General features: G+C 42.2%; 5 protein-coding genes across 9 annotated transcripts in view; all 5 read left to right on the top strand.

Annotated features, from left to right (window-relative positions):
- The window catches only part of LOC143111922 (protocadherin gamma-C5-like), a 2624-nt gene extending 1343 nt beyond the window's left edge, over positions 1-1281 (top strand). Inside the window, exons 1-2 of the mRNA XM_076274168.1 lie at positions 1-1105; positions 1264-1281. The exon at positions 1-1105 is cut by the window's left edge and continues 1343 nt beyond it. Coding sequence (XP_076130283.1) covers positions 1-1105; positions 1264-1281 — 1123 coding nt within the window. The remainder of the gene's footprint in view (positions 1106-1263) is intronic.
- Positions 1-16741, top strand: part of LOC143112540 (protocadherin gamma-A11-like) — a 143869-nt gene that overhangs the window by 110865 nt on the left and 16263 nt on the right. The window lies entirely within an intron of this gene.
- On the top strand, positions 2018-9952 carry LOC143111921 (protocadherin gamma-C5-like). The gene is made up of 2 exons (XM_076274167.1): positions 2018-4462; positions 9857-9952. Exons 1-2 carry the CDS (start codon positions 2018-2020, stop codon positions 9950-9952), a joined length of 2541 nt encoding a protein of 846 aa, XP_076130282.1.
- On the top strand, positions 10062-12769 carry LOC143111919 (protocadherin gamma-C5-like). The gene is made up of 2 exons (XM_076274166.1): positions 10062-12549; positions 12720-12769. The coding sequence occupies exons 1-2, from the start codon at positions 10062-10064 to the stop codon at positions 12767-12769; spliced, it is 2538 nt and encodes an 845-aa protein (XP_076130281.1).
- LOC143111914 (protocadherin gamma-C5-like) lies at positions 13243-15714 on the top strand. The gene has a single exon (XM_076274164.1). The coding sequence runs from the start codon at positions 13243-13245 to the stop codon at positions 15712-15714; it is 2472 nt and encodes an 823-aa protein (XP_076130279.1).

The raw sequence follows: 16741 nt of genomic DNA, 5'->3' as shown, positions 1-16741 counted from the left end.
AAATGATAACCCACCCGCGTTTGTTCAGTCTTTATATGAAGTTTATATTAAAGAAAACAACCAAGCAGGCACGTCATTGTTCTCTGTTGTTGCCTTCGACAAAGACCAAGATAAAAACGCAAAGATTATGTATTCTATCAAAGACACAAAATTTAATGACATTCCAGTCACATCCTATTTCTATATCAATAGCGAGAACGGAACAATCTATAGCATGAACTCATTTGATTATGAGAAAGCTAAATTATTCCAAATCATAGTTCAAGCTAACGACCAGGGTTCTCCGTCTCTCAGCAGCAACGCTACTGTTAATGTTTTTATTCTGGACCAAAACGACAATATCCCCGCCGTGATTTACCCCTCCGCGGTCATGGGGTCTGTGTCTCATCAGAGGATGCCCCGGTCTGCTAAAACGGGGCACCTCGTCACCAAGGTGACCGCTGTGGATGCTGACTCGGGCCACAACGCCTGGATTTCCTATAGACTCACGGAAGCTACAGACTCGTCTCTGTTCGCCGTGAATCTCTACACTGGAGAGGTGAGGACTAAACGCTCTGTTTCAGAGCAGGATGATGCCTCTCAGAGACTGCTTATAGAGATCAAGGACAATGGAGAGCCAGTCCAGTCCACCACAGTCACAGTGGACATACTGATAGAGGACGGACTACACGAACCCATCTCAGACTTCAGACAAAAAGCCACTGAGAAAGACAAGAAAAACAGTAAAATCACCTTCTATTTGATCCTGTCGTTAGCTTCGGTGTCCGTGTTGTCGTTGTTAACGTTTTTCATCTTGTTAATTAAATGCGCCAGGAGCAGTAGAGGCGGTGCTAGCTGCTGCATTACAAGAGATTCTGATGGATACAAGAATCCCAACAGAAACCTACAGATTCAACTCAACACTGACGGACCTATTAAGTATGTGGAGGTTCTGGGAGGAGACATGATGTCTCAGAGTCAGTCGTTTGGGTCTTATTTGTCTCCAATGTCGGAGTTTAGTGACTTAACTCTCGTCAAGCCCAGCAGCACTCTTGACTTTAAAGACACATTACGTGGGCTTGATGCATCATTACCAGACAGTGCATGGACATTCGAGTGCCAACAGGTAAGAAAACAGTCCTGTCTGAATACACGGTCTCCCTCGTTGAATAATCACTTTGTATGTGACACTTTTTTATTGGTGATTGGTGTGTCATTTTGTATACTTCGTTTGTGTACTTCTAATCTTTTTAGTTTGTTGCGACAAACTGTGTGTCTCTTAAGAAAGATCTGCAGCAGTAAACACATTTTTTCTATATGAAATGATGTTGTATTTTGCCCTATCACTTGATGTCCGAACACCGGCTGTTTGTGAGTCATTTTGTGATTGAGCGCGCATGCGTGTTTATGTGTTCCGCTGTGCGTACATGCGTATGCCAGTGGTTTCAGCACTCTTTTTGCGGACAGCGACACTGCCTTTGCGGTGTTATGTTCAGTGGTTGATTGTCAGGCCATAGCCATGGTGTGTACACGTTGTACAGAAATGACGCTCTTTACAGTAATACAGTTCTTTATAATACACTTGAATAACACATTATGGCACAACTATAACTATAATAAAGACTTTGATCTGTACATGTGTGGCACACATACATTTTCACAGCATCAACCTGCTTTAGGCTACTACATAGACTAACACAACGGAGTACATTTCGACAATTCACCTTGTAACAAAGCATAAAGGTCGCTAGGACTTTAAGAACTGTGTCAATGCTCATTGGACAGCTTTGTAGTGGAAGCTAATCCAATAGCATGTGAGAGTGTACAGAGAGATCTACTCCCTCCCCCGTCCATCTTTGAAAGCAGTGAATGCTCAGAGCTGTGGTCGGAGAGGATGCGTACACACCGATAAGGAAATGCTTAAACCTACAGAAAGAAATGTATTCTTTTCAGTTCAGTCATGAATTGTGTACACAGGATATGGTACTTTGATAAAAGATGAAGACCTTTTTTGACCGCGAACGATAACGGCAGAGAGATGACGCGTTCTTTACACATTCGCGGGTGGAGTTGGCGGACGCTGTGGATTTTACCTTTTGTGTTCTTGAGGAATAATGTTCAAGCCCAAATCCGTTACACCATTCCAGAGGAGTTAAAGGAAGGATCTGTGGTTGGAAATATCGCAAAGGATCTTGGTCTGGATGTGTCCGACATTACAAACCGCAAATTGCGGATAGCTTCTGAATCTGGGAACTATTTCACTGCAGATTTGGCTAAGGGAGAGTTGGTAGTGAATGAGAGACTAGACAGAGAGAAATTATGTGGACAACGTGCTGTTTGTGTGCTGCCATTGCGAGTCGTCGTCGAGAACCCTTTGCATCTGCATGGCATAGAGATAGATATCCAGGACATTAATGACAATGCCCCCGAGTTCCACGCGAAAGAAAGCTTGCTGAAAATCGCCGAATCCATCACACCAGGGAAAAGATTTCTTCTAAAAAAGGCAAGCGATCCTGATGTAGGTAGTAATAGTTTAAAATCATATACGTTAAGCAATAATGAATACTTTCGGTTAAATGTTAAGGCTCTGAAAGATGGCGTGAAAATCCCTGAACTGATTGTGGAAAAAGCTTTAGATAGAGAAACTAAATCATCACACCGGCTTGTATTGACTGCTTTGGACGGAGGTAGTCCCCCAAAAACAGGCACAACGCTGATAGTGGTTACAGTACAGGACAATAATGACAATGAACCAAAATTTGAATCGGCATCATACAAAGCGTCTGTACAGGAAATCGCAGAACTTGGGCATGTTGTCATCAAAATAAAAGCTACTGACTTAGATGAAGGCACAAATGGTGAAATAGAATACTCATTCCATACACACACGCCTGCTATTGTTAAGCAGACATTTGGAATAGATTCAGAAACAGGTGAAATATCGGTGATTGCAGCTTTAGATTATGAGAACACAAAGTCATATGCTTTTGACGTTATTGCTAAGGACAAGGGAACTCCTGAACTAGAGGGAAACGCAGCGGTCCAGATTGACGTTTTTGATGAAAACGATAACGCACCAGAAATTGTATTAACATCATTGCCTAGCCCTGTTGAAGAAAACGCGCCTATAGGCACTGTAGTAGCCTTACTTAACGCTAAGGATTTGGATTCTGGTGACAATGGTAAAGTCGAACTGGTCGTATCCCCTGGTTTTCCATTTACATTGAAACCTTCTTTAGATAAACACTATTCTTTGATGACTGCTGCACTGTTAGACCGCGAAGTAACTCCAGAATACAATGTCGAAATTACTGCAACAGATTCAGGAACCCCTTCTTTGAAATCCAGTAGAATAATCAAAGTAGAAGTGTTGGATGTTAATGATAACCCACCGGTTTTCTCTCAGTCTTCATTTAATGTCTTTGTAAGGGAAAATAATCCGGCAGGTTCGTCATTGTTCTCAATAACTGCGACAGATAAAGACCAGGACAAGAATGCAAAGTTAATGTATTCAATTGCAGACTCAAAATTTCAAGATATCCCTACTTCTTCTTACTTTTATATCAACGCAGATAACGGGACAATCTACAGCATGAATTCATTTGATTACGAAAAACTGAAAATATTCAAAATCACCGTCCAAGCTACAGATCAGGGTTCCCCATCTCTTACCAGCAACACTACCGTTAATGTTTTTATTCTGGATCAAAATGATAACGCCCCCGCTGTCATTTACCCCTCCGCGGTCATGGGCTCTGTGTCTCATCAGAGGATGCCCCGGTCTGCTAAAACGGGGCACCTCGTTACCAAGGTAACAGCTGTGGATGCTGATTCGGGCCACAACGCCTGGATTTCCTATAGACTCGCGGAAGCTACAGACTCGTCTCTGTTCGCTGTGAATCTTTATACTGGAGAGGTGAGGACTAAACGCTCTGTTTCAGAGCAGGATGATGCCTCTCAAAGACTGCTAATAGATATCAAGGACAATGGAGAGCCAGTCCAGTCCACCACAGTAACAGTGGACATACTGATAGAGGACGGACTACACGAACCCATCTCAGACTTCAGACAGAAAACCACTGAGAAAGACAAGAAAAACAGTAAAATCACCTTCTATTTGATTATATCGCTAGCATCAGTGTCTGTATTGTCTTTACTGACATTTTTTATACTACTAATTAAGTGTGCTAGAGACAGTCGAAACAGTGCAAACTGCTGCATTAGAAGAGATTCTGATGGATACAAGAATCCCAACAGAAACCTACAGATCCAGCTCAACACTGACGGGCCTATTAAGTATGTGGAGGTTCTGGGAGGAGACATGATGTCTCAGAGCCAGTCGTTTGGGTCTTATTTGTCTCCAATGTCGGAGTTCAGCGACTTGACTTTCGTCAAGCCCAGTAGCACTCTTGACTTTAAAGACACATTACGTGGGCTTGATGCGTCATTACCAGACAGCGCATGGACGTTCGAATGTCAACAGGTAAGAACATATTTAAGCAGAGTAACTAAAATCCACGGTCGTGTATCTCGTTTAAGCCTCTTTAAAGGAACACGCCACCATATGTCAGTAGTAATATATGTTCTTACCTTAACTTTCACGAGTTGAGTCATACCTCTCCCGTGTCCGTACGTGCACTCAAACGCTCTGGTGCGCGGCTGGACTGTGTTAGCATGTTGCTATGCTAGCGGGCTTTGACGGCAACTAAGCGTAGAAGTAATCAAAAACATCCACGTTTTACCGACTTAAATACAGTTGCACGAGTAGTTGATAGAAATGCTACGGCCACGCAACGTGAAACGTGGCGATTTTCCAAGCGAATAAACCGGAGAACTACAATGTGTGGCGCAATAGCACTTGGGAGTACTTCGACCTAGCGTAGTAGTATTGTTAACACCTAATTGTAGATCCTATCCACCACAGAGTTTAGAATCCATGCTGGATCGACCCTCAGCCTCTCCCTCCCCTCTGAGCGAGAGAGAGGCACACACACTAGAGATGCGCTGATGGGCTATTATTTCAACCATAACTGCATAGCAAAACTTATCATCCATCAGCCATCCATCAACACCAAAGTTTTTTGACCAATTTTCGAAACGGCACCCGCCCACCATCCGCTGGTTGTTGGCTAGGCTATATGGGTGATGCAGCGCTGCTGACGTGAGGCTAGAAAGCCCTTGCCTGTTCTAGGAAGACTGATCCAATGCAGCAAATATATTAAAAGGCTAAAGTCGTACATTGGCTATGTTGTAGCCTATCCCCAGAATATCAGCAGCAAACTCAGTCTCTCAGAATTTTTAGCTACATTTTCATGTACCACATCAGCATTTTTGTTCAGTGAATCTTTTGTAAATTGCTTTACAATTACTGTCGGGCCTATAGGCCTATTACCTGGCTTGCCTCAGCTTCGGTCACGTCCTTTTACAATTTTATCATTGTAATAAAAAACGCAATTTGCCACATAATTTCAACATGCTCCTGGCCTACTAATTAATGCCTATTGTACTTTATTTTTTGCAAAAAGAAAGAAATCCTTGATAAAATAACAAGTCATTCACATTATAGGCTACTTTACACACTGTTATGTCAGGGTGACTGAAAGCCTGTTCTGAAGACTCCCATTCATTTTGACTGCACGAGCGCGTCTTTTTCAGACAGACAGCGCAATTCATTTCAAAGCAATTTACAAAAGATTCACTGAACAAAAATGCTGATGTGGTACATGAAAATGTAGCTAAAAATGTGGAGAATGCAATGCAATCAAGCATTTTGGACGATATATTGTCACAAGCTGGCAGTATAGGCAACAGGCCGATGTGCGTTTTATTTGGAGACTGTTTTGCGAGACAGAGACTGAGTTTGCTGCTGATATTCTGGGGATAGGCTACAACATAGCCAATGTACGACTTTAGCCTTTTAATATATTTGCTGCATTGGATCAGTCTTCCTAGAACAGGCAAGGGCTTTCTAGCCTCATGTCAGCAGCGCTGCATCACCCATATAGCCTACATTAAAACAACCAGCGGATGGTGGGCGGGTGCCGTTTCGAAGATTGGTCAAAAAACTTTGGTGTTGATGGATGGCTGATGGATGATAAGTTTTGCTATGCAGTTATGGTTGAAATAATAGCCCATCAGCGCATCTCTAGTGTGTGTGCCTCTCTCTCGCTCAGAGGGGAGGGAGAGGCTGAGGGTCGATCCAGCATGGATTCTAAACTCTGTGGTAGATAGGATCTACAATTAGGTGTTAACAATACTACTACGCTAGGTCGAAGTACTCCCAAGTGCTATTGCGCCACACATTGTAGTTCTCCGGTTTATTCGCTTGGAAAATCGCCACGTTTCATGTTGCGTGGCCGTAGCATTTCTATCAACTACTGGTGCAACTGTATTTAAGTCGGTAAAACGTGGATGTTTTTGATTACTTCTACGCTTAGTTGCCGTCAAAGCCCGCTAGCATAGCAACATGCTAACACAGTCCAGCCGCGCACCAGAGCGTTTGAGTGCACGTACGGACACGGGAGAGCTATGACTCAACTCGTGAAAGTTAAGGTAAGAACATATATTACTACTGACATTGGGTGGCGTGTTCCTTTAAGTTGTGCTTAAGGGACCGTTCGTTATTTATAAACGGGGTCACCGGAGGGATTTTGAGTGCTTCAATCAAAAGTTGCATGACCCTCCCCTGCCTGCAAGAAATTTTTCAACGACCCTCCAGCAGTCTTTTCATAAAAGACATGACCCTCCCCGGCCAATCGTCGATAGGCCTACCTAGTGCTATATGGAGCGCTATGAAAACACATCGACTTAAGCAATCGTTCTAAACTCACCCTCTGCTTTCTGATCTTACACATCACACTTCACCAAGATGGTGGCCATTTCTGTAGATTTACTCACTAACATTGTTGTGGAAACACAATAAGCATGGAAACTAAATGCACACTTCCTGCAACTGCATTAGTCTACTTGAAATAATTTACTCCTCTAGTAAGTATTCACATGAAATAAAACAATAAAACATTGAGACCATTCAACAAAGCACACTGGGTAATAACAAATTCAACACATGAACTTGTTGCTATGGACTCGTCTCTAGGCTTCCTCAGTCATTGTAAAGCTGCCGAAGCTGAACATTATCCAAAACTCAATTTCTCAGACGAGTGTCAATTTGGGAGCTTGCTACACTCCTTTCTTCTCAAATGACTTGAAAAGACCGTTTGCACAATTTCACAAATAATCACAGGGACCGAAAAATACCTAACATGCCAACTTTTTCCGGGTTTAGGCCTATCATTTTAACTTTTCCCCGCTGTCTTGCCGTTTTAATATTTTCCCGTAGAATATCCCATATTACTGTAATAGGCTACTCTCATAACATTAGTCCTGCATTCTGGCCTGTCTCTGTGTTGTCCTGTTGTTACCCCTTGCCCTTCCAGAGAAACAGATGTATTCAAATCATCGTTTTGCTTGCTTGAATGCGAACTCAGTGATGTTAACCTACAGTAGGCCTATTTAAGTTAACGACGTGGTTGTTGTGAGAGCACGATTCATTGGCGCTTGCAGTGTTCGGCCGTAGGCTATGTCTACGTGCGCACCTGCCAGGCTAAGAGCCAAATAAATCCCCCTGTATATTCACTCCAAGTTGGCCTACCATAACTTACCAACTCTAGCCTACACTGTAGTCCATAAACTGGCTATTTATATGACCAATGTATTTGTATTCTGTATTCTGCTTTATGAAGCAGAATTACGCACTGCTACTTGGAACGTAACACATTTTTGTTGGCAGGAGAGAGAATGACAGCGATTAACAAATTGCACTTGTTGCTGGTTACCAATAAATACTATAGATTTTTTTGCAAACAACAAAAACAGAAAGGATGGAGACAGCAAAGCTAGAGATGGGCAGGAACAAGGTCAATTGGTAGAAATGCTTGTCAAAACGTTAGGAGCTGGATGTGTGGATGAATGAAGCACACGTATGCTTTATAAGCATGCACACTGTTTAAAGTTAGGCTAGGCTACACGGTAAACTACAAGTAAACCAAAGTTAGCTTTTTTAGGGCTGGATAAAGTTGACCAAATGGATATAGGCTGTTAGGCGTGAATAAAGTAGGCTACTTTGTTGCTCCAACCCTTCCAACGTTAATTGGGACGGATGTTGACATTTTCCGTATTTTGCGTGAGAAACCCGGGAAATCTCCCTTATTTTCATTGTTCAATATTGACAGAGCTATGGAACGAAAGAGAACGTTATATGGAGACAGAAATCAACAATCAAACAAGCCACTTTGATTTTTTGCTGTTTTCATTAATACAAAAGATGGGTGACCCCCCCCCCCCCTCCTAGACAAAAAAAGTTAGGTGACCCTCCCCTCAACAAAGAATAAAAAGACATGACCCTCCCCTATTTTCCTCCGGTGACCCCGTTTATAAATAACAAACGGTCCCTAAGTTGTGTTTTATAATTGACCAGTGGTTACGACTTACGAGTGAGTTTATTTTTCATGTCAGTTTGTCAAGAGGACTATAGGGCGAATTCTCCCTCGTGCGCTGTATGTGTGAGTAAGTAAAAAAAACGCGTAGCTACACGCATTTCAGCCTGAGAGAATTCTCCCCTTAGTTTAAATCTGCAATTTAGGCACGATAGAGGGAGTTACGAGCAACCCCACAATCTAGGCGTTTCTTATGTATACAACTCTTGCGCGCATTCTGACTTTTACGCACATTTCCAGCTACGCGCTCCAGAGGGCTGTATTAAGGTCGAGCGCCACTACAAGGTGAAACAGCATAATTGCTCAATGTCGGCAGTAGGTCTAGTTCTAAATAGTATAGTAGTATAGTATAGTATACTCTTTTGATCCCGTGAGGGAAATTTGGTCTCTGCATTTATCCCAATCCGTGAATTAGTGAAACACACACAGCACACAGTGAACACACAGTGAGGTGAAGCACACCAGTATGCCAGTCTCTCTACTGTATTCGAAACTACAGGTGTCAGTCTACAACTTCTTTAGTATAGATACATTGAAAGCATAGATAAAATATTAATCTACACACCTCAAGCACGGCTTGACTCTTTATAAACAAGCCTCAAAACAAAAGTGAAATTTCGTTAAGTCAATTCTTTGTTAGGCTACGTGATGACACACAATTTTACTGTAAGCCTTCTCTATTCAGATCACCATGCTTTACGTTTTCAAAATCAAAGACTGGTTTGTGTTCTTTCTGGATTTAAATGGCATTCAGAAGGTCAATGAGAAAGTCCACGTTCCACGTTTTCATATCAGCCTAAATTAACGAGGTGGTGGATCAGTCTGGTTCTATTTTAAATAAATCACGTCTATTTCATAAGGCCGCCTTGATTTTTAGAACTTCCGCGCTGTGGATGTGACAGAAGCGGGAATGGAAGAATATGTGTAACTGAAGCGCGTAAAAAAAACGAATGGGATAATTAGCTCCTACGTGAATCAGTTTATTTAGACTAGTTGCACCCGAGTTTCAGCACTGGTGTTGTGGACAGCGACTTCACCCAGTTTGATTTTCAGCGGGTGACCGTCAGTCAGTGGCTATGACTGTTTACACAGAAATTATAGTCTTTGCACCTCGTGTTAATTTAAATCAATTTTTAGAACCGTTCCATCCATCATCATAAGGTTAGGATAAAACATCATATTTATCTGTGTAAGCTTGATGTTTATATACATTTAATGGGAGTGTTCCCACGTTCATCTCTGCTTAAGAGTTCACAACTCAAAGGGAGGCTACACTGAAAAACGTCCCCAGAAAGCCAGAGCTGGGACTTTAAGAGACGCCTTGCCGTTTATTGGATAGCAGTGGTCTGAGAGTAAAGCCAATAGCGTGTGGGACTGTACAGAGAGATCTACTTCCTCCCCCCATGTTCGGCTTTGTAAGCAGTACAATGCTCAGAGCCGTGGTCGGAGAGGAAGAGGATGCGTACACAGCGTTGTAAAAATGCTTATATTCTTATACTTGTAGTGAGATCGTGAATTGCAAGGTGCTAAACAATGGGTTCTTTGATAAAAGATAAAGCAACATTTCGACGGTGAACGATAAGAGAGATGAAGCCTCCCTTGTTCATTCCCGAGTGGAGTTGGCGGACGCTGTGGATTTTACCTTTTTTGTTTTTGTGGAATAATGTTCATGCCCAAATCCGTTACACCATCCCAGAGGAGTTAAAGGAGGGATCTGTTGTAGGAAATATAGCAAAGGATCTTGGTCTGGATGTGGCTGACATTGCAAACCGCAGGTTACGCATAGCTTCTGAATCTGGTAACCATTATTTCACCGTGGACCTGGCGAAGGGTGAGTTGGTGGTGAATGACAGAATAGATAGGGAGAAGTTATGCGGGATAAAAGCTATTTGTGTCTTACCCTTAGAAGTTGTCGTTGAAAACCCTTTACAATTACATCGCATAGAAATACACGTTCAAGATATTAATGATAATGCCCCCGACTTCCACACGAAAGAAATTGTTCTAAAAATAGCGGAATCTACCACACCAGGTAAACGATTCCCATTAGAAAAAGCAAGTGACCCAGATGTTGGCAGCAACAGTTTACGTGAATACACACTTAACACTAACGACTATTTCCGCTTAAATGTAAAAAATCTTAAGGACGGAATAAAGGTCCCTGAGCTGATAGTAGAAAAGGCTTTAGACAGAGAGACCGAATCGTCACATCAGCTTGTGCTGACTGCTTTGGATGGGGGCAGTCCAGCAAAAACAGGAACATTGTTGCTACAGATACATGTCCAAGATGTGAACGACAATGATCCCAAATTTGAATTGGCGACATACAAGGCAGATGTGCAGGAAAACGCCAAAATTGGGCATACCATCATTAGATTAAAAGCAACCGACTTGGATGAAGGCCCAAATAGTGAAATAGAATACTCATTCCCTGCACACAACGCTGACACAATTAAACAGGTATTTCGAATACATCCAGACTCGGGTGAAATAACAGTGATTGCAGCTTTAGATTATGAAGAGTGTAAGTCGTATACTTTTGACATCATTGCTAAAGACAAAGGAACTCCTGAACTAGAAGGGCATTCGTCTGTTCAGATTGATGTTCTTGATGAGAACGATAATGCACCAGAAATAATATTAAAATCTTTGCCCAGCCCCGTCACAGAAAATGCGCCCAAAGGCACTGTTGTAGCTTTAATTAATGTTAAAGATTTGGATTCTGGTGACAATGGTAAAGTTGAACTGAACATTTCTCCTGGCTATCCATTTACATTAAAACCATCTTTTGATAAACACTATTCATTAGTGACCGATTCGTTGTTAGACCGCGAGATAACGCCAGAGTACAATGTCGAAATATTAGCGTCAGACTCCGGAACGCCATCTTTAAAAACAAGTAAAATCATCAAAGTTAAAGTGCTAGATGTCAATGATAATCCACCGGTTTTCTCTCAGTCTTACTACAACGTGTTCCTAAATGAGAATAATCCAGCAGGATCATCGTTGTTCTCTATAACTGCGACAGATAAAGACCAAGACAAGAATGCAAAGTTATTGTATTCAATCGCTGACTCAAATTTTAATGATATTCCAGCTTCGTCGTACTTTTATATCAACGCGGAGAATGGAACAATCTATAGCATGAACACATTTGACTATGAAAAGATAAAATTATTTAAAATAACTATTCTAGCAACAGATCAGGGTTCTCCATCTCTTCACAGCAACGCTACCGTTAATGTTTTTATTCTGGATCAAAACGACAATGCCCCCGCTGTCATTTACCCCTCCGCGGTCATGGGCTCTGTGTCTCATCAGAGGATGCCCCGGTCTGCTAAAACGGGGCACCTCGTTACCAAAGTAACAGCTGTGGATGCTGACTCGGGCCATAACGCCTGGATTTCCTATAGACTCGCGGAAGCTACAGACTCTTCTCTGTTCGCTGTGAATCTCTATACTGGAGAGGTGAGGACTAAACGCTCTGTTTCAGAGCAGGATGATTCCTCTCAAAGACTGCTAATAGAGATCAAGGACAATGGAGAGCCAGTCCAGTCCACCACAGTCACAGTGGATATACTGATAGAGGACGGACTACACGAACCCATCTCAGACTTCAGACAGAAAGCCACTGAGAAAGACAAGAAAAACAGTAAAATCACTTTCTATCTGATCCTGTCGTTAGCCTCGGTGTCTGTGTTGTCGTTGTTAACGTTTTTCATCTTGTTAATTAAATGCGCCAGGAGCAGTAGAGGCAGTGCTAGCTGCTGCATTAGAGGAGATTCTGATGGATACAAGAATCCAAACAGAAACCTACAGATCCAGCTCAACACAGACGGGCCTATTAAGTATGTGGAGGTTCTGGGAGGAGACATGATGTCTCAGAGCCAGTCGTTTGGGTCTTATTTGTCTCCAATGTCTGAGTTCAGTGACTTGACTCTCGTAAAACCGAGCAGCACACTTGACTTTAAGGATACATTACGTGGGCTTGATGCGTCATTACCAGACAGTGCATGGACGTTCGAGTGTCAACAGGTAAGAGAATGGTTTACTTATAAAGGATTGTCAGACTACAGTCAGTTTTTTAATCAAATTAGTTACACATGACAGAAGCCCATTTCTTACTCCGAATGATTATATTTTATGGTGTCCTGATACTGGGTATGGGTGTGCGTATTTGAGTGGTTGTGCTTGAGTGCGTCTGCGTGTTGTGTCTCTGTGTGCGCATGTGTATGGTGATTTCAGCACTCTTGTTGCGGACAGCGACACTACACTTGCAGTGTGACTTCTCGTGACTGATCATCACCATTTCATAGCTCTTGTACTAAGACGTGGTGGACAAATAGTGGTATGATGTATTTCTCACATTGTATATATATATATATCTTAGTATCTTGATGATTCAGTGCCTAACACGAAATTATCACCGTCAAGCAATATGGATGTATCCAAGCCCGGTGCATAAAGGTTGCTACGACTTTAAGAGATTGTCTTATGTTTATTGGTCTACTGTGCTGTGGGAGCTAATCCAATAGCATGTGAGACTGTACAGAGAGATCTACTCCCTCCCCCCTTCAGCTTTGTAACAAGCACAATGCTCAGTGCTGTGGTCGGACAGAATGCGTACACATCGATAGAGTAAATGGTTAGGGCCTATATGAAAAAAAAAAACATATTATTCTGATTTAAAACATTAATGTTATGCTAAGGGTTAGGTTCCTTGGTAAAAAATGAAGACGTTGTGACAGAAAACGGTAACGTCTGAAAGATGAAGCGCGTTCTGCACATTCGCGGGTGGAGTTGGCGGACACTGTGGATTTTACCTTTTGTGTTCTTGTGGAATAATGTGCAAGCCCAGGTCCGTTATACCATTCCAGAGGAGTTAAAGGAAGGATCCGTAGTGGGAAATATCGCAAAGGATCTTGGTCTGGATTTGGCTGACATTACAAACCGCAAATTACGGATAGCGTCTGAATCTGGTAACAATTATTTTAACGTGGACCTTACCAAGGGTGAGTTGGTGGTGAATGAGAGAATAGACAGAGAGAAGTTGTGCGGGCAACGTGATGTTTGTCTGTTGCCTTTGCAAGTCGTCGTCGAGAACCCTTTACAACTGCATGGCATAGAGATAGATATCCAAGATATTAATGACAATGCCCCCGAGTTCCATGCAAAAGACAACATACTGAATATAGCTGAATCTATGACACCAGGTAAAAGATTTCCTCTAGATAAAGCAAGTGACCCCGATGTCGGCAGCAATAATTTACGTTCTTACTCATTAAGTAGTAATGAATATTTCCGATTAAATGTAAAATCTCTTAAAAATGGAGAAAAGATTCCAGAATTGATTGTTGAAAAGCCATTAGACAGAGAGACTGTATCGTCACACCAACTTGTATTGACCGCCTTGGATGGGGGCAGTCCAGCAAAAACAGGCACAATGCTGCTAAATATAAACGTGCAAGACATTAATGACAATGAACCCAAATTTGAATTGGCAACATACAAGGCATATGTGCAGGAAAACGCAGAAATCGGGCATGTTATTATCAAGTTAAAAGCTACTGACTTGGACGAGGGTCTAAATGGCGAAGTAGTGTACTCATTCCACACACATACGTCTGATACCGTTAAGCAGACATTCGGAATAAATCCTGACACGGGTGAAATATCAGTGATTGCAACTCTAGATTACGAAGAGTGCAAGTCATATGCTTTCGACGTTATTGCTAAAGACAAAGGGACTCCTGAAATAGAGGGGCAATCAGCCGTGCAAATTGATATTCTTGATGAGAACGATAATGCACCAGAAATTATATTAAAATCTTTACCCAGCCCCGTTGAAGAAAACGCGCCCATAGGCACTGTTGTGGCATTAATTAATGTTAAAGATTTGGATTCTGGTGATAATGGCAAAGTTGATCTGAGCATATCTACTAATTTTCCATTTGCCTTAAAACCGTCTCTAGATAAACACTACTCTTTAGTAACCGATTCCTTATTGGACCGCGAGCTAACACCAGAATACAAAGTTGAAATCATTGCATCAGACGCTGGAACCCCGTCGTTGAAAACAGCAAAAATTATTAAGGTTGACGTGCTGGATGTCAACGATAACCCACCGGTTTTCTCACAGACTCACTACAACGTGTTTCTAAAGGAAAATAGTCCAGCTGGGTCGTCATTGTTCTCAATAACTGCGACAGATAAAGACCAGGACAAGAATGCAAAATTAGTATATTCCATTGCCGACTCGAAATTCCAAGATATCTCGGCGTCGTCATACTTTTATATCAACGCAGATAATGGGACAATCTATAGCATGAACTCTTTTGATTACGAAAAGCTGAAATTATTCAAAATAATAATTCAAGCCACGGATCAGGGTTCTCTGTCTCTTAGCAGCAATGCCACCATTCATGTTTTTATTCTGGATCAAAATGATAACGCCCCCACTGTCATTTACCCCTCCGCGGTCATGGGCTCTGTGTCTCATCAGAGGATGCCCCGGTCTGCTAAAATGGGGCACCTCGTCACTAAGGTAACAGCTGTGGACGCAGACTCGGGCCATAACGCCTGGATTTCCTATAGACTTGTGGAAGCTACAGACTCGTCGCTGTTCGCTGTGAATCTTTACACTGGAGAGGTGAGGACTAAACGCTCTGTTTCAGAGCAGGATGACGCCTCTCAGAGACTGCTAATAGAGATCAAGGACAATGGAGAGCCAGTCCAGTCTACCACAGTAACAGTGGACATACTGATAGAGGACGGACTACACGAACCCATCTCAGACTTCAGACAGAAAGCCACTGAGAAAGACAAGAAAAATAGTAAAATCACATTCTACTTGATCCTCTCTTTGGCATCAGTATCTGTATTATCTTTGTTAACATTTTTCATACTACTTATTAAGTGTGCTAGAAACAACAGGGATACTAGCTGCTGCATTAGAAGAGATTCTGACGGCTATAAGAATCCCAACAGAAATCTACAGATCCAGCTCAACACTGACGGACCTATTAAGTATGTGGAGGTTCTGGGAGGAGACATGATGTCTCAGAGCCAGTCGTTTGGGTCCTACCTGAGTCCAATGTCAGAGTTCAGTGACTTAACTCTCGTCAAGCCCAGCAGCACTCTTGACTTTAAAGACACATTACGTGGGCTTGATGCATCATTACCAGACAGTGCATGGACTTTTGAATGCCAGCAGGTGAGATCAATGTTGTTTGAGAGTTGATTACTGTGACATACTTTTCACAAACTTTACAGAAATGTTTCTAAATCCACTACTGACAAGTTTGCTTCAACAGGGCGGTGATCGATAGATAGAGACAGATACTTAATTTATCCAGAGGGACATTGGGACATCCAATATCTTATGACATCCACATGCAGCACATGCAGAACATGAAACACTCAAAACAGGATGAAAATACAAATGTGAGGTGATTGTCTATCAACCAGCTGTTCATGACACACAGTGTTGATAGGCTTCAACTGATTGATCATGTATGTAAACATGTGTTTGTATAAGAACATGATGATGCTTTCCATTCCACTCCATTTAGTCTCCATTTAGTTTTGGGGACATACCTTGTGTGAATAGTAGGCGAGAGCCAGGACGGAGTAAACACCTCATTTAGAAAGACAAGGTTTGAGACTGAAAGCCAACATTTTGTCACTAGCAACCTACTGTCCTCTGCAGTTGCACTTTTAGTCCTGGACAAGGCCGTTCAGGAATAATTTGAGCAAACCTTGTGAAGCAATCAAGTAGCTGCCAATTAAGCTCTTAATTGTAAAAAAGGACTTGCTGCCTATGAGTTAGTGAATCAAATCTGCTGATTACAGCTCTATTTACTTGGAGTATATGTGCTACTGCAGTGTTTGGCATGTATACCTTAAGCCCTAGGACTCCTCGCCAGCAGAAAATTGGGACATTTTTGAGTCTGTGTGTTTATTCAGTCATTCATTTCTCACTTTGTATGTATTTTATCTTTTCTTTCTCAAGTTTATCTTTTCTTTCTCAAGTCTCAGATAACCGAGATTGTGAGCTATAGACTTCCATGCCCTCTCTTATCATAGACCTGCATGTTGGAAGTGTAGTTCCACTTTAAGAGGCTGCTCGTTTGCTATTGGTTTGGGGCTGCACTCGGCTCGAGCCAATAGCTGGCAGGACTGTACAAAGAGATCTACTCCCTCCCTCACAGTGAAGTGTAAACCCATCAGGGATGAGTGTAGGAGAGACGCTTGTGCACACACGGATG

The sequence above is a fragment of the Alosa pseudoharengus genome, unplaced genomic scaffold (genome assembly GCF_046254945.1).
Source record: "Alosa pseudoharengus isolate Yale_2024_CS ecotype anadromous, Long Island Sound unplaced genomic scaffold, YU_APseudo_1.1 YU_APseudo_1.1_scf_8, whole genome shotgun sequence".
Taxonomy (NCBI): Eukaryota; Metazoa; Chordata; class Actinopteri; order Clupeiformes; family Clupeidae; genus Alosa; species Alosa pseudoharengus.
This window is presented reverse-complemented; position numbering and strand designations above follow the sequence as displayed.